The sequence below is a fragment of the Mobula hypostoma genome, chromosome 25 (assembly GCF_963921235.1).
Source record: "Mobula hypostoma chromosome 25, sMobHyp1.1, whole genome shotgun sequence".
Lineage (NCBI taxonomy): Eukaryota > Metazoa > Chordata > Chondrichthyes > Myliobatiformes > Myliobatidae > Mobula > Mobula hypostoma.
In genome coordinates this window covers 7030708-7049280 of record NC_086121.1, presented here as the reverse complement: position 1 = coordinate 7049280, position 18573 = coordinate 7030708, and the positions used below count along the sequence as shown (strand labels likewise).

Below are 18573 nucleotides of genomic sequence, written 5' to 3'. Positions count from 1 at the left end.
GCTAACAATGGCAATTAATCTGAAAATCGTCTATTCGCAGATCAGAGAAAGGTAATTCATTTAAAGCAACCTCTTCCTTCCCAAACAGGGAATTTCTGTCAGAAATACCATGTGCAAGATACTTGTACAGTACATGAATTTTATGCTTCAAATCAATCCTAGTCATTTACAGTAGTGCAAAGTGATTGGTTTGATCGACAGGAAAATTACCCAATTCTGCCTGGGAAATAACAGTGTACACTTAGTGGCCATTTTATTAGATACACTTATATACTTGCTCATTAATGCAGATATTTCATCATCCAATCATGAGGCAGCAACTCAATGCACAAAAACATGCAGACTTGGTCAAGAGGTTCAGTTGCTGTTAAAACTAAACATCAGAATGGGAAAAGAAGTGAGGTCTAAAAGTGACTTTGACTGTGGAATGATTATTGGTGCCAGATGGGGTGGTTTGAGTATCTCAGAAATTACTGATCTCCTGGGATTTTCATGTGCAATCATCTCTAGAGCTTACAGGAAATGGTACTAAAAAAAAGCAAAACCCATACAGCAAGCAGCCCTTCTGTGGGCAAAAATGCCTTGTTAATGAGAGAGGTCAGAGGAGAATGGCCAGACTGATTCAAGCTGACAGGAAGGCGACAGTAACTCAAAAAACCGTGTGTTATGCAGAAAAGTGGTGAGCAGAAGAGCATCTCTGAGCACACAACACATAGAACACTGATGTAGCAGAAGACCACAAACATACATTCGGTGGCCAATTTATTAGGTACATGGGGTAACTAATAAAGTAGCCTCTGAGTATGGATGCAGCATCCAAGATTATGACTTTTAGGTTCAAAGTACATTGAAATATGTTTTGATATGTTCAATTTAAAATCACAAATTTTATTCTAGCAGTTTCAAATAGACTAATCTACCAGGAAGATTTTTCACTGTACAACAATTTGTCATATTTACAGAATTTTCCATGTCACTTCAGAGCCAATAAATTGTTCAACATTGACTAGGAAAATGTAACGGCCAAGTTCCACATAAATCTCAGCAACAGTCAGGCAATAGAGGCTACAGATCTGAAACATAAATAGAAATTGTGAGATGTCAAAATGTCATCACCTCCGATCTCTCCTCAGGTACTCTCTGACCATCTGAATGATACTCTCTAATCTGTGCTTTGTCCTGTTGCCATCTTCCTCTATGCCTTCTCCACGACCACACAATGAAAGAGGAACGGGGGTCGTCCATCTGGCCCCCTCAAGCCTACACTGCCTTCTGATATCATGGCTGATCTGCATCAGGCCTCAAATCCTCTCCTCTTGATAAGATGGATGCTGAGACATTTCTACAGGTGGGAAAGTCTCTGTTGAGGAAATATGGATATGAGATAAAGGCACTGTCATTTAAAACCAAAATCCATGTGGATTTTTTTTACACAAAGGGTGATGATTCTTTGGAAACCTGTCATGGTCGAACCAATGATAGCCTTCAAAACTAACCAATAAGCTTCAAGACCTTGGCCTCAATATCCCCTTGTGCAATTGGATCCTCAATCTCCTCACTTGCAGATCTCTGTCTGTTTGGATTAGCAACAACGTCTCCTCCACAATCTCAAGTACAGATGCACCCCAAGGCTGTGAATATGAAGAAGAGTGCCTTCAGGTCTGGAGATGGGCAAGTACTGAGGCAAATACAGAGTAAACTGAGAGTAAAGCTGAGGGAGTGCAAAGAATCCTACAAGAGGAGGCTGGAGTACAAGCTCCAGCAGAATAATATGAGGGACATCTGGTTGGGCATGAAGCAGATCACTGACTTCCAAGGTTAAGGAAAGGAAGATCGAGGACTGCCTGGATAGGGCCAATGAATTGAACTTGTTTTTCAACAGGTTCAGCATGGGGCTTCTGCTGTCCCTTCCCCAGCTTGCCCAAATCACACACCACCCCTGCCCCTGAAGCCTTCTCCCTCCCCTCTGGTGAGAGCTTGTGTTCCAAACCCCCCAACTTTGGAGTAACCTGCCTCCATGGGGATGACCAACCTCCCCCACCTGACTGTGACTGCAGGTCAGGTTAAGAGACAGCTGGAGTTTCTACATCAAGGCAAGGCTGCTGGACCAGACAGTCCAAGCAAAATGCTGGAGGAACTCGGCAGGCCAGGCAGCATCCATGGAAAAGAGTAAACAGCTTGATGTTTCAGGCCAAGAAGTTTATTCTTTTCCATAGATGCTGCCTGGCCTGTTGAGTTTCTCCAGCATTTCGTGCGTGTTGCTTGGATTTCCAGCATCTGCAGATTTTCTCTTGTTTGTGATTGGATCAGACAGTATCAGCCCCATTGTACTGAAGGCCTGTGTGAGTTAGCTGTCTGGTATTTGGCAGCACCTTTACAATCTGAGTCAGAGTCAGGAGAAGATACCAGTGCTATGGAAGGCTTCCTGCTTGGTTCCTGTACCCAAGAAGGCAACTCCATCTGAACTTAATGACTACAGACCAATTACCCTCACATCTTATGTGATGAATGTGTTAGAGAGGCTGGTCCTGACTTACCTTGGACCACAGGTGAGATCTTTTTGGACCGTCTACAGTTTACCTGTGGGGATGGATGATGCCATCGTCTACCTGTTGCGGTGAACTCACTCCCACCTGGATGAAGCTGGTGGCATTGTGAAAGTCACATTTTTTGATTTCTCTAGTGCCCTCAATACAATCCAGCCACTTCTTCTGAGCAAGAAGCTGCAAAGGATGTGTTTAGACAGATCCACTATCTCCTGGATTACTGTCCACTTGACAGATAGACCCCAGTTTGTACGGCTGGGTAGTTCTCTATCTGAGATGGTGGTGAGTGACACTGGAGGCCCACAAGGAACTGTCCTGTCTCCGTTTCTGTTCACACTGTACACCCAGATTTTCAGTACAACTCTGAATCTCGTCACTTGCAGAAGTTCTCAGATTCTCTGTGGTGGTTGGGTATATCAGAGATAGGCGAGAGTCAGAGCACAGAGGACCGGTAGACAAGTTTGTGAGTGGCGCAGGAGGAAACACCTGCTCCCGAATGTAGCTAAAACCAGGGAGATGGTGATTGATGGTGATGGTGGTGAGTGAAGAGGACTGTGACAAATCCTGTATACATTCTGGGATGGCGTGTGACAAGTCCTGTATACATTCTGGGATGGCGTATGACGAGTCCTGTATACATTCTGGGATGGCGTGTGATGAGTCCTGTATACATTCTGGGATAGCATGTGACAAGTCCTGTATACGTTCTGGGATGGCGTGTGACAAGTCCCGTATACATTCTGGGATGGCGTGTGATGAGTCCTGTATACGTTCTGGGATAGCATGTGACGAGTCCTGTATACATTCTGGGATGGTGTGTGACGAATCCTGTATACATTCTGGGATGGCGTGTGACGAGTCCTGTATACATTCTGGGATAGCATGTGACGAATCCTGTATACATTCTGGGATGGCGTGTGACAAGTCCCGTATACATTCTGGGATGGTGTGTAATGAGTACTGTATACATTCTGGGATGGTGTGTGACGAGTCCTGTATACGTTCTGGGAGAAGACGTTGTAATGGTGGAGGAGTACAAATACTTGGGTGTTCACCTCAACAACAGATTGACTGGAAAGCCAACACCAAGGCTGTTTATAAGAAGGGGATGAGTAGACTCCATTTTCTAAGGAAGCTGAGATCCTTCAATGTGTGCAGCAAGATGTTGGAGATCTTTTACCAGTCTTTTGTAAGGAGTGAAGTCTTCTTTACTGCTTTATGTTGGGGGAGCAGCATCGGTGCAGGAGATGCAAAAAGACTAAATAAACTCCTCAAAAAGGCTGGATCCGTCCTAGGCTACAACCCGGACTCTTTTGAGTTAGTAGTTACTAAACAAACTATTATCCATTATGGACAATCAGGCACATCCTCTCCATGACTTACTGAATAAGCAATAGAGCACCCTTTCAAACAGACACATTCAGCCTCCCCGTCACAAGGATTGTTACAGAAAATCTTCCCCACCAAATGCAATAAGCATATACAACAGTTCATCCCTGTGCGACGAAGATCACATATCATAGTACAATAGTCTCTGTTTTATTACTTCATGCATTATTATTGCACATTGGTACACTATTATTGTGTATATTATTATTCTGTACATTGTTATTAATTAATATTATTATTATTATTTATTTCTAAGTGTGTTTTTAAATGCTGCTGCTGTAACAAAATAATTTCCCACTCAGGATCAATAAAGTATTTCTTCTTTGTTTTCTCATTATTATGATTATGATTATTATTATTATTATTATTGTCCCCCTGCTCTACTCACTTTATACTTATGACTGTGTGGCCAAGCATAAACCCAATGCCATATTTAAGTCTTCTGTCATCGGCTGAATCAAAGGTGGTGACGAATCAGCACATAGGAGGGAGATTAAAAATCTGGCTGACTGGTGCCACAACAGCAACCTCTCACTCGATGTCAGCAGGACAAGGGAGCTGATTATTGGTTTCAGGAGGAGGTAACCAGAGGTCCATGAGCCAGTTCTCAATGTGGGATCAGAGGTGGCAACTTTAAATTCCTCAGTGTTATCATTTCAGACGACCTGCCTTGAGCCCAGCATGTAAGTGCAATTATGAAGAAAGCATGGCATGCCTCTACTTCCTTAGAAGTTTGTGAAGGTTTGGCATGACATCTAAAACTTTGACAAATTTCTATAAATGTGTGGTGGAGAGTATATTGACTGGTTGCATCATGACATGGTATGGAAACACCAATGCCATTGAACTGAAAATCCTACCAAAGGTAGTGGATACAGCCCAGTCTTTTGTGGATAAAGCTCTCTCCTCCATTGAACACATCTATATGGAGCACTATTGAGGAAAGCAGCATCCATCATCAGGGACCCCCACCACCCAGGTCATGCTCTCTTCTTGCTGTTGCCATCCAGAAGAAGGTACAGGAGCCTCAGGACTTACACCACCTGGTTAAGGAACAGTTCAACAGTTAAAATCTTTACCTGTGGAATAACCTCATTCAGCTTCACTTGCCTCATGACTGAAATTTTCCCACAACCTATGGACTCACTTTCAAGGACTATTCATCTCATGTTCTCAATATTTTTTGGTTATTTATTTATTTATTCTTTTGTATTTGCACATTTGCTGTCTTTTGAACATTGGTTGCTTGTCCATCCTGTTGTGTACAGTCTTTCATTGAGGCTGTTATGGTTCTTGGATTTGCTGGGGATGCCTACAAGGAAATGAATCTCATGGTGACATATACGTACTTTGAAAATAAAATTTACTTTGAACTTTGAATAGATGGTGTGAGCACATTCAATCAAGGCTGATTTCTGTCAATAAATACATCTGATGAATTTGGGAATATGGAGCTTGTGCGGTAGTGTGACACTGTGATAAAAGGAATGAGTGACCAAATATCCCTCTCCTGACTTTAACATCTGCTGGACGATGCTGAGGATTTTCTACAAGTCTGTGGTGGCCAGTGTACTGGGGCAGCAGGCTGAGAGTAGCAGACACCAACAGAATCAACAAACTCATCCGTAAGGCCAGTGATGTTGTGGATTTGGAACTGGACTCTCTGACGGTGGTGTATGAAAAGAGGATGCTGTCTAAGTTGAATGCCATCTTGGACAATGTCTCCCATCCACTACATAATGTACTGGGTGGGCACAGGAGTACATTCAGCCAGAGACTCATTCCACCGAGATGCAACACAGAGCGTCATAGGAAGTCATTCCTGCCTGTGGCCATCAAACTTTACAACTCCTCCCTTGGAGGGTCAGACACCCTGAGCCAATAGGCTGGTCCTGGACTTATTTCATAATTTACTGGCATAATTTATATATTGCTATTTAACTATTTATGGTTTTATTACTATTTATTATTTATGGTGCAACTGTAACGAAAACCAATTTCCCCCGGGATCAATAAAGTATGACTATGACTATTGTCCCTAGGACTGACAAACCAATAAGAAAATAAAACCGCGCAAATACAGTCATAAGAGTAAATTCTGAGTTGTAGAGCCTTTGAAAGTGAGTCTTTGTGCTGTGGAGTCAGTTCGGCGTTGAGGTGTTTGAAGTTATCCACGCAGATTCAGGAAGCTGATGGTTGAGGGGTAATAACTGTTCCTGAGCTGTTCCTCCTTCCCGATGGTAGTAGCGGGAAGGGAGCATGGGTTGGATGGTGGGTGCTGCTGTCTTGTAAAAGTGCTGAACGGTGGGAAGGGCCTTTGATGTGATGGACTTTTTATGTTATTTCAAGGAGCGAGACTTTTTCCGAGATTACGCTCCGTTCCGTGCGCGCGCACTGCGCTCTCCCGGGCGAGAGCGCGCAGACGGGAGTTGTCGGTGACAGTTGTCGCCGTTTCCCGGGAGACGCATTGTTACGTGTGGGAACGAGCCAATAAGAACCACCGCCGCGGCAAAGGCGCCTCTCCTGTTGCCGGGCGGGCGGCGCGTTGGCTGCGGGGTCGCTTGTCCTTGCGGTGCCCTGTCTCCTGCCTCTGCCCCCTCCCTCCTCTCGCTCGCTGCTTGCGACAGGTAGGTGCTGATGTGTTTTATTTTATTGTGATCCTTCTCGCCAAGCTCGCTGGAGTTGCAGTTTGTGTTGTTTAACAGGTTAACGCCGTCAGTCGGAAGCCTGGAAGCGTTCGACTGACGCGCAAAGCCGCGATTCAGCCCAAAAGACTTGTTGCTGCAGCTTGAAGGTTGCAAAATTACCTCCCAATTTGTTAAGCAACTCATTAGAAAAATACCGGTGGTGTTATATTTTTATATTGGGAAAAGACTGGATAATTTGTACGGACTTTTCAATATTTGGCCATCGAGTTACTTGGTTTCCAATCTTGGTGTGTGAGCTGTGCGTTTGGGGGTGAAATGAATTTTAACCGAAATTGTAGGATTTCCCATTTAATATTAAACTCAGTAGGAAGGGGTGAAAAGCGGTTGGTTATTGTTTGAAATGTGATTCATTTCTGCGATTGCATTATGACTCCAGACTAAAAATAGGGAAATGCTAGATAACTGTCCATGTGTCTGCATTAAGTTGTTGGGGGGATTTCTACAGGCGAAGTTACATACAGTCCTTTACATTTGGTTACCATTTGCCTGGAATGTTTGGCATAAACGTAATTTAAATAATTAAAGGGTTGCTGAATTTTTCATAGCTGGAGCTGCTGATGGTGTTTGAGATGCTTCAGCTCTCTGGTCTGGCAGCATCAGTGGACTGGCTGAAAGAATTGGTAACTGTCCAGATATGTTCTGCTTAACTATAAATAGCAAGTCCTTCTTCACTGGACTGAAGTTTAATCTAAACTGGCGACTCTTCCAAATCCTGAATGGCTGCACTAATTTTCACCCTGTGTATATTGCCCAGTAATTTTGAGAGAAGGCTCTCATTCAATTTTCTCTCCGTTACGCTTTTAGTACCAGATCTACACCCAGTGGCCACTTTATTAGGTACACTTGCTCATTAATGAAAATATCTAATCTGCTGAATCAAGTAGCAGCAACTCAATGCATAAAAGCATGCAGACACGGTCAAGAGGTTCATTTGCTATTCAGACCAAACGTCAGAATGGGGAAGAACTGTGATCTGAGTGACTTTGTGGAATGATTGTTGATGCCAGTCAGGGTGGTTTGAGTATCTCAGAAACTGCTGATCTCCTGGGATGTTCACACACAGCACTCCCTGGAGCTTACAGCAAATGGTGTGAAAAACAAAAAGCAGCCAGTGATCGGCAGTTCTGTGGTTGAAAATACCTTGTTAATGAGAGAGGTCAGAGGAGAATGGCCAGACTGGTTCAAGCTGACAGGAAGGCGACAGTAACTCAGATAACCACACATTACAACAGTGGCGTGCAGAAGAGCATCTCTAATCACACAGCATGTTGAGCTGTGAAGTGGGTGGGCTACAACAGCAGAAGACCATGAACATACACTCAGTGGCCACTTTATTAGGTACAGGAGGTACACTATCTAATAAAGTGGCCACAAAGTGTACGTTGATTTATCAAAAGTTTGCCATTGAGAGTCGAACTGAAGCATTCGTCAGTAACAATACACAACTTGTTATGTCATTCACTACATTACCTGCTTCGAGCCTAGCCTGGAGAATCGGTCAGGTCTACTACCGCTGACATATGGACATGTGTTGTGAAGTTTGTTGTTCTGTGGCAGCAGTCAGTGCAATATGTAAAATACAACAAATTACAGTAAGATATATATATCTCAGGCTCCTATACCTTCTTTCCAAATTAGCAATGAGAAGAGGGCATGTCCTGGGTGGTAGGGGTCCTTAATGATTTGAAGATGTTCTTGATGGTCTGGAGGCTCGTGCCCATGATGGGGCTGGCTGAGTTTACAACGTTCTGCAGCTTTTTCTGATCCCGGCCATTGACGCCTCCATACCAGACAGTGATACAACCAGCTAGAATGTTGTAAGAGTCTTTGGTGACATAGCTAATTTCCTCCAACTCTGAATGAAGCACAGCCTTTGTAACTGCATCGATATGCTGGGCCCAGGGTAGATCTTCAGAGATGTTGACACCCAGAAACTTGAAACTGCTCACCGTTTTATCCTTTTTAACCAGTTTTACCAGTTCATTCTTCTGCGTAAACCCTCGTTTGTCCGATATTTATGGCATCCGGAATTGTCACATCACCAGCAAAAAGGCTGTAAGAGTAGGTCAAATAGTGAGTTTTATTTTCAAGTGTTATGCAAAATAGATCTACCAAGACATTTCAGTTTATTCTATTCATACATAAGGTCAGGGTGCCGGTAAACTGATTGCAGCAGCATCTTTGAAGATTTACACTTCATGTCGTGAAGTAATACAGCACAGACACAAGCCCTTCGGCTCACCTGGTCCGTGCAGACCACAGCGTCTTCTCTGCCAATCCCAGTCGACCGTATTAGGCCCCTAACCCTCCTCCAGGCCCCTCCCTTCCATGTAATACCCAAATAACTCGTAAATGTTGTAGTTGTGCCCAGCTAGACCACTTCCTCTGGGAGCTCATTCCAGGTACTCATTTTGGAGTTTCTTCTCGGGTCTCCTAACTTTCTCCCCTCTGTATCTGTGCCCTTTAGTTTAATACTCCCCCCCACCGACTATCCACCTAAATCTATATCTTTTATAATTTTATAAATGTCATTGAGATCCTCCCTCCCTCCCATTCCCTGAAGCTCCAGTGAATAAATATCCAGTGTGGCCATCCACTTCCTACACCTCAGACCCTCTAGTCTAGGCGGCATCCTCGTAAGTCTGTTCTACACCTTCTCCATCTTGGCAGTGCCTTTCCTGTAGTAGGGTGATCAAACCTGTGTACGATACTCCACATGCGGCCTCGCCAACTGCAGCTCCTAAACTCTTTGCCCTGACTGATGAAGGCCAACGTGCCAAATGTCGTCTTCACCTTCCTATCTATTTGTGCAGCTGCTCTCCGTGAGCTGTGCACACTCGTACCCCCAGGTCCCTCTGCTCCACCCCACTCGTCAGTATTAGGTCGTTGTCCGTATAGGTCCTTCTGTGGTTTGACCGTCCAGGATGCATCGTCTCACAGTTGAGATCCATCTGCCGCTCCTCAGCCCGTCTCCCTAACTGGTCGCGATCTCTTTGCAATTCTTGGTAACCGGCTTCACTATCAAGAACCCCTAATTTACTATCACCGACAAGCTTGCTAATTGTGCGGTGCACTTTCACATCCAAATCATGGGTGAGCGGTCCCAACACTGATCCCTGTGGCACCTGTGTCACTAGTCACAGACACCCTGTCAGAGAAAGGACTTTCAAACATCACCTTCTGCTTCCGATCATCGAGCCAATTTTCGATCCACCTCACCAGTAATCCCCATACAACCTAACCTGTCGAAGGCCTTACGAAAGTCCATACAGACTACAGCCACTGCCCTACCTTCATCTAGCACCTTAGTTGCCTCTTTGACAAACGACGAAACACTGGTCAGACAGTGTGGATCAGAATAGCAGTTTGGCATGGACTAGGCAGGCTGTAGTGCTCGATGATTCTCTCCCCCTTTGTAACTTTGACAGACCCACCCCTCTTGAACCCCAAGTTTGAAAGAGCAGATAAGGGCTCAGTAAAATAACCAGCTGGGGAATGGTTGGCGTAAGAGAAACCGCTGGCACTTACTCTGTCACTGTAACACTTCATTCTGTTATTGTCAATGCACTGACGTGGTGAAATGATCTGTATGGATGGCATGCAAAGCAAAATTTTACCTCAGTACATGTGACAATAATAAACCAATTTAAACAACACACACAAAAAAATGCTGGAGGAACTCAGCAGGTCAGGCAGCATCAATGGAAGAGATGGCGTTTCTCATCTGGTCCTGATGAAGGGTCTTTGCCCGAAACAGCAACTGTTTCCAGCATCTGCAGAGTCTCTTGTGGTTACAAATTTAAACAGTTTTCATAGCACCACCGTCAAATTTCTCAGGAGTATACTAGAAAAAACCAATTCAATCAAAAAAAATACAACTTCACTTAAATACAGTGCTTAAACTATCACCTGAAATGTAGAACTTCTGAGGAATTGAGACCCTGAATTGTTGCCTCTCATGCCCACATTGGGCAGAATTTCCAACACACATCCTTGTCCATCATTGACACAAAATCTTAAAACGTTTGCTACATAGAGGCTGATCACACTGACTACAACTTGTCCTGTTTGGCATGGGACTGGAAGGTACTTGCTTTATGTGATGGAGGAGGTTTATTTTTTAAAGTGACCGTATTGTTTCTTCCCTCACAGAACCGCCACGATGTCCATCTTGAGGATCCATGCCCGTGAAATTTTCGATTCACGTGGCAACCCAACAGTGGAAGTAGATCTATGTACTGGAAAAGGTGGGTGTGATCCATGTCATTGTGATTAACCATGCTGTGTGCATTTATCTGTTTGTGTGTTGAATTAAGTATTGCATGAGGTAAATGTGTCTCGCTGTATGGTGCACGGGGTCACAGATGAGGTAGCCCGAATTGGAGTCCAGATGGAGAATTTAGAGAGGCTACTGGAAGATCTAACTCTGCGTTGAAAAAGAGAAAGGCTGGGAGTGGAACCAGCAACCTATCAGTGGCATCCGTTAGTCTCGCGAGACCATGGATCTGCACCTAGAAAGTCTTGATTCAGAGTAACTAGCAACCACGTCCCGTAAAAACCCAGTGCTACGGAAATGCCGACGAAACTTCTGGAGACCTCATCCCTGGGAGAGGAGAGATGCCCCTGGAAGATGGGCTGCACCCAGGGGCAGCGTGAAGGACTGACCCAGGACAGGGGACTCTGGCTAGCTGCTGTTGGTGACCTATGTCCTAGTAGTGGGTGCTCCACAAAATGGTCACCCAGTCTGTGGTTTCTCCAGTGTAGAGATGGACACACCGTGAACACTGAATACGATACACTGGATCAGGGGAAGTGTAGGGGAATCTAGAATTACTTCCCCCATCTAGTATTATTTTTTTATTTTGACAAATGAAGTTCTGCAGCAAACTGTATGGCTGCAGGAACTCAGCCAGTGAGGCAGTGGCAGTGGGAAGGGGAGGGGGATCAGTGCAGGGGGCTGAGGAATCCATTCATGTTGAGATCCTGGATTGGGTTCTGTTCTGGGTCCATGTAGATTTTTGAGAGTACTGCAATGGGTTTTAATATGACACACACACCCTGGGGATTCAGATTCATTGTATTCATTGATTCAGATGTATCACACATACATCGAACCACGTAAACGAAAGCCTAGAGTAGTGAATATTACTGCAAAGATTAAGGATTATCTTTACTTATCACATGGACGTCGAAACACACCGAGAAATGCATCATTCGCATTAACAACCAACACAATCTGAGGATGTGCCAGGGGCAGCCTGCTAGTGTTGCCACACATTCTGGTGCCAACATAACATGCCCACAATGGTCAGCAAAACAACAGTACCAAAACTACGAAAACAAAACGAGCCCCTTCCTTCTCTCTCCCTAACCACCCACTCGCGCACACTCAGGCAGGTCTCCAACCTTCGGTGAAGCTGCTCCCGGACCTCCAACCTACAGACCCTGCAAGGATAACAGGCTCATGGACATTGGGCCTCCTGCCACATAGTCCTCTGATCCCAAGACTTACTGATCTGGGGAGACTTGCCCATGTGGGGAGTCGCCTGTCCTTGTCTATGGGGTCCGCCACTGACTGGGGATCGTGGTCTCCGTTTCAGCACTGGCTCCTGCCTCTGACTCTTTATTTACTGGCCTCACTCCTCTCCCTGAACCTCACCCTAAACTTAACCTACCACCTACCTCCCCGCAGTGCTCTGAAAACCACCTCCATAAACCTCAGTGGACATTGTAGCTCGGCGCCATCTTGACAGGAACTCAGGCTCTACACACAGGCAAATGAGATTAGTGTTGGTGGGGGGGAAAGGTCAGTATTGACATGATGGGCCGAAGTGACTGTTTCTGTGCTGTGTGTCTCTGGGGTCTGACTTTCATTCCTTTAAGTATTTGATCCTTGGGTTGACTAAAAGATAAATTTGTACCTACTGTAGGAATTCTCCTAAAACAATGTTACCTTTTACTAAATAAGCTTTGGGCACCATTTTGTACATAGGAGAAATGATTGTGCTTATTATAGATGACGTCTGTGTCACTTTGCCTCAGATAACTGTGAAGGTTGGATGAGTTAGTGCCAAAGAGTCTTCTGGCCTCAATGTGGGTCTTTTCATGGTGCAAGAATATGGATGGGAGGAGTATCGGGGGCCATGGTCCAGGTGCAGGTCAATGGGACTTGGCAGAATAATATTTCAGCCCAGACTAGATGGGCCAAAGGGTCTGTTTGTGTGCTGTAGTCTCTCTGACTCAAATTTCCAAACCTGACTAATTCTTGTGCTGGCATCAAACAGCTTTCCTGCAGTTTAGCTCAGTGTTTGCGGCTGCATGTATTAGGAGCAAATTTCGCTAGCCAGAGTAAGTTTAGGTTATTATCTCCCAGTGTCCCATTTCGAACGATATGGTTCGGTTGCGTTGTGGTTAGCCCCATCACTTTACAGTGGCAGCAGTCTGCGATCAGGGTTCAATTCCTGCCAAAGTCTGTGAGGAGTCTGTGTGTTCTCCCCGTGACTGTGTGGGCTTCCTCCGGGTGATCCAGTTTCCTCCCACAGTCCAACGGTGTACAGTTAGGGTTAGTGAGTTGTGGACGTGCTGTGTGGCGACACTCACAGGCTCCCCCCCAGCACTTCCTTGGGCTATGTTGCTGGTCGATGCAAAACAACACATTTCACTGCGTATCTCAATGTACGTGTGATAAATAAATCTGAATCTGACTGTAGGTTCCGTTCAGCCCATTAAATCCATGTTGGGAAAGTGGATTGGGAGAATCCTGAGGCTTAACTGGTCAAATAGGCTGTCTGGTAAAAAAAACAGGAGATTGTGAGTTCAGATCCCAGTGTTCTCTTCGATAATGCACACGAATGAAAGAAAAAAGTTCAAAGTTCAAAGTAAATTTTTTATCAAAGTGCATATATGTTGTTAGAGACTACTCTGAGACTAATTTTCTTGCTGTCATTCTGTACAATGTGCAAAAGACAAGAAATAGGAAATACGAAAATGAGAAAAAAAAGTAATACAGTAGTGTACAAAAGTTGTAAGCACATATACGTGTATAGTTAGGGAGCCTAAGGTTTTTGCACAGTACTGTAGTAAATTTACGTATTGCACTGTACTGCTGCTGCTGCAAAAAAATTCATGACATATGTGAGTGATGAGAAACCTGATTCTGATATGGGTTTCTATTGTGGACTGGAGTCATGTTTGGGAAAAGGGGAAGGGAGAGAGAAGGGAGCAGGAAGCACCAGAGAGACATTCTGTAATGATCAATAAGCAAATTGTTTGGAAGCAGATGACCTTGCCTGCTGTCTCAGGGCTGGGTGTGTCTGCACCCACACCACTCTCCCACCCCCGGCACTCCTTCTCTGACACCTGTCCCACACCCCTCCCGCAGCCCTCCACCCTCACCATTCCCAACATCCTTTGCTCCTGCCAGATTTACGTACTCACTCTCCACTCCACGTTGACAAATACAGTACTGAGTAAAAGTCATAGACACCGTAGCAATATATATGTGCCTAATATTTTTGCACAGTACTGTGAATAAATAAGGAATAAATATCGAGAAGATGGCTTGTAGAGTCCTTAAAGTGAGCCCAGAGGTTGTGGAATCAGTTCAGTGTTGGGGTGAGTGTAATTCTCCCCCCCCCCACCCCCCGGTTCAGGAGCCTGGTGGTTGAAGGGTCGTAACTGTCCCTGAACCTGGTGGTGTGGGACCTGAGGCTCCTGTACCTCCAGCCGGATGGCAGCAGCGGAAAGAGAGCACTGGTGGAATGGTGGGGGTCCTTGATGATGGATGCTGCTTTCCTGCGCCAGCACTCCTTGTAAGTGTGCTCAGAGGTGGGGAGGACTGTGTGGGAGGGAAGGGTTGGATTGATTTTGGAGTCGGTTAAAATGTCAGCACAACACTGTGGGCTGAAGGGCCCGTACGGTGCTGGGGTGTTCTGTGTTCTGTTTACTGTACAGTTGTTGGAGGGAATGTAAATGGGTCTCTTGCTGATTCACACATTTGTCGGGAATGAAGTCACTCCAAAGAATACTGGCAGTGGCATTCCCTGAGCTCCCGATCTGTAACCTAATTTAAAGATAAATATAGCGCCCAGATCAGTGGCTCAGAAACTCAGAATCGGGCTTATTATCACTGACATATGTCATGACATTTGTTGTTTTGCGGCAGCAGGGTGGTACAATACATAAAATATACTATAAATTATAATCAGCATTTAATATTTAAAAATTAGATAAGTACTCATAAGGTAGTGCACATGGGTTCATTGTTCATAAACCTGATGGTGGACGGCAGAAGCTGTTCCTAAAATACCGAGTGTGAGCCTTCAGGCTCCTGCACCACCTCTCTGGTGGTGGTAATGAGAAGAAGGCATGTCCTGGGTGCTGGGGGTCCTTAATGATGGATCCCACCTTCATACCAGATGGTGATGCAACCACTTGGAATGCTGCCCATGGTACGTCTGTAGAAATTAGCTAGAATCTTTCGTGGCATACCAGATCTCAAACTCCTGATGAAATTTTGCTACTGGAGTGCCCCCTTCATAATTGCATCATTATATTTGGCCCAGGATAGGTCTTCAGAGAAGCTGACACCCTGGAACTTGAAACAGCTCACCCTTTCCACTGTTGAACCCTCAGTGTGGACTGGCGTGTGTTCCCTCGACTTCCCTTTCCTGAAATCCACAATCAGTTCCCTGTTCTTACTGACAATGAGTTCAAGGTTATTACTGCAACGCCGCTCAGCCAGCCGAACTATCTCACTCCCGTACACCTCCTTGTCCCCATCTGATATTCTGTCGCCAGGTGTTTGTTCTGTGCCCAGACACACAGTCATGGGCGTAGAGAGAGCAGAGCAATGGGTTAAGCATGTATCACAAAGAGCTTTATTTTCTGATGTACTTGTTTGTACAATGTGGATATTTTTGAAAGCATTGACCCGAAGTGAGTGGCTTGCTTGGCATTTGAGAGTTGATACTTGGTGCATTTGGAGGAAGAATAAATGTCCTTTCCCAATGGACATCAGTGAACGAAATGAGTTTTCTAACATCACTTTCATGCTCATTGTTGCATTTTACTTAATTAGACCAGGGGTTCCCAACCTTTCTTATGCCATGGACCACTACCATTAACAGAGTGTCCGTAGACCTCTGGTTTGGAACCCCAATTTAGAAATACAGTGAGGGACAGGCTCTTCTGACCCCACGAGCCGCACCATGCAGCAGCCCACCTATTGACCCCCAGCCTAATCACAGGATGTATGTGGTGTCCAGGGAGGGGTGGTACCTCTGGGGAAGGGGCTTGTTGTGTCCATTCTGGAGCAGCTCATTCACCTTGGGGCCCCACTGGACACTTGGCTCTCGCCTGTGGCTCCAAGTAGCTGTTTGCACGCGACAGTGAGCACAATCCGGTACCCCGCTTCACCAGGCAGCTAAACCAAGTGAGGGGAGCTGGCCTCGTACTCAGTGAGATGGGGACATGCCAGTCTTAGCATGTGAAGTCAGCTCTGGTGGACAGGGTGGATGAGAGCAAAGGGCATGGAGAGACATGGAAGAAGTCATGGTCATCCACTGCAACCAAAGAAGACCCCAGCTGTGATGACCACTTGTACCACTGGACTCGGACATTCAAGGTCGAGAGAGTGGACCTGCCCCAATGCAATGACTTTTCCACTTTAAAAACTCTCCTGCATAAGGTTTCACTGTAATTGTTGGATCTGACAGACAACCAGTAATCACATGACCATTTACAATGTCCATTTAGCCAACTAACTGGTACGCTTTTGACTGTGGGAGGAAACCAGAGCACCTGGGAGAAACCCAAGTGCTAATAGGAAGGGCATGCAAACTACTTACAAACGGCGTCGGAATTTAACTCCAAACTTTGACACAAGGATCTTATTCCTGACAGACTGAGTGACTTATTTGAATTTAACTTTCACAGAGGTTTGAATGTTTTTTTTTGGATTAAGAGGATATGCTTTAGAGAAATTATTAGCTTTACTTGTCACATTCCAAACATTCAGTGAGATGTGGTGTTTGTGTCAGTACCAACACAGTCCGAGGATGTGCTGGGGGCAGCCCACAAGTGACGCCACACTTGCAGCACCAACAGAGCGTGTCCACCACTTAATAACCCCAACCTGCACATCTTTAGGTTGTGGGAGGAGACCAGAGCACTCAGAGGAAAGCCACGCAGTCACGGGGAAAACGTACGAACTCCTTACAGACAGTGGCGGGAATTCAACCGGGTTCGCTGGTGCTGTAAAGCATTGCACTAACCGTTCATTCTAAACACTCACTGCCTTTAAGGGAGCTAGGGCTTTACTCTTTGGAGTGAAGGAGGATGAGAGGAGACATGATAGAGGGGTACAAGATATTAAGAGGAATAGATAGAGTGGATAGCCAGCACCTCTTCCCCAGGGCACCACTGCTCAATACAAGAGGACATGGCTTTAAGGTAAGGGGTGGGAAGTTCAAGGGGGATATTAGAGGAAGGTTTTTTACTCAGAGAGTGGTTGGTGCGTGGAATGCACTGCCTGAGTCAGTGGTGAAGGCAGATACACTAGTGAAATTTAAGAGACTACTTGTCAGGTATATGGAGGAATTTAAGGTGGGGGGTTATATGAGAGGCAGGGTTTAAGGGTCAGCACAACATTGTGGGCCGAAGGGCCTGTACTGTGCTGTACTATTCTATGTTCTATGTTTGTGTGAAGAAGCAGATCCCAAAGTCCATTCTAAATTTCCTGACTCTAATCTTAAACGTATTCCCATTCCCGGGAAAAAGACCATGCTTTCCCTGTGTCTATGGTGCCTGTGATCTTGTATACCTCTATCTGGTCACCCCCTCAAACTTTATCATCTCTTCTGCCCAGTTACACCCATGTGACCAATTAACTTTGTAACCTGATGTCCTTGGACTGTGGGAGCAAACCAGAGCATCCGGAGGAAACCCACACAGTCACGGGGAGAACATTTCATTTTTAATTATCCATATGGAAACCTTTGAAATTTTATATTTTCCTATGTAGATAAACATAGTCATAGTCATACTTTATTAATCCCAGGGGAAATTGGTTTTCGTTACATTTGCACCATAAGTAATTAAATAGTAATATGTAAATTATGCCAGGAAATAAGTCCAGGACCAGCCTATTGGCTCAGGGTGTCTGACCCTCCAAGGGAGGAGTTGTAAAGTTTGATGGCCACAGGCAGGAATGACTTCCTATGACGCTCTGTGTTGCATCTCGGTGGAATGAGTCTCTGGCTGAATGTACTCCTGTGCCCACCCAGTACATTATGTAGTGGATGCGAGACATTGTCCAAGATGGCATGCAACTTGGACAGCATCCTCTTTTCAGACACCACCGTCAGAGAGTCCCTTACGAATGAGTTTGTTGATTCTGTTGGTGTCTGCTACCCTCAGCCTGCTGCCCCAGCACACAACAGCAAACTCAAGATGTTGATTAGAAAATAAATTGATATAATGTCGGCAGCGGGTGCCTTTTCATACCGTGTTCCACAGACACTACAAACTCAGCTGTTTGCGTTGTATGTGCGTGATGATTGTAGCTTGCTTTGCCTGATGTAATGCAGTTTGATCTTACAAAGCAAAAACTACTTGTCTGGGCAGACAAGTCACAATGTATTAGATTGCATGATGAGTTCTATTCAACAGCAGCTTGGGGAAAAAGAAGACTGCCAAGTATTGGCTGTACATTTGAAAAGGGCGATAATTAATAATAATGGAATATAACTGAAGACTCTATTTGGAGGCTGGGAGTGTTCCTCTCGCTTGAGGGCCATGGCAATTATACCTCGGAGTTCAGAACACTTGAAGATCAGCCATTCTGAAAACACCTCTGTTATGAAGGAATGTGAACATTGTCACACTCCCTGTAATTTTCCAACACTTGAAAAATTAGCCTAATGGAATAT

General features: G+C 45.1%; 1 protein-coding gene across 2 annotated transcripts in view; it reads left to right on the top strand.

The window, feature by feature from the left end:
* Nucleotides 1–6381: 6381 nt before the first annotated feature.
* The window catches only part of eno1a (enolase 1a, (alpha)), a 47472-nt gene continuing 35280 nt past the window's right edge, over nucleotides 6382–18573 (top strand). Inside the window, exons 1-2 of one of the 2 annotated variants that reach the window (XM_063033258.1) lie at nucleotides 6382–6562; nucleotides 10796–10890. In XM_063033258.1, the coding sequence (XP_062889328.1) occupies nucleotides 10806–10890 (85 nt within the window). In that variant the 5' untranslated portion in view covers nucleotides 6382–6562; nucleotides 10796–10805. The remainder of the gene's footprint in view (nucleotides 6563–10795; nucleotides 10891–18573) is intronic. The other variant, XM_063033256.1, reaches the window with a different exon arrangement.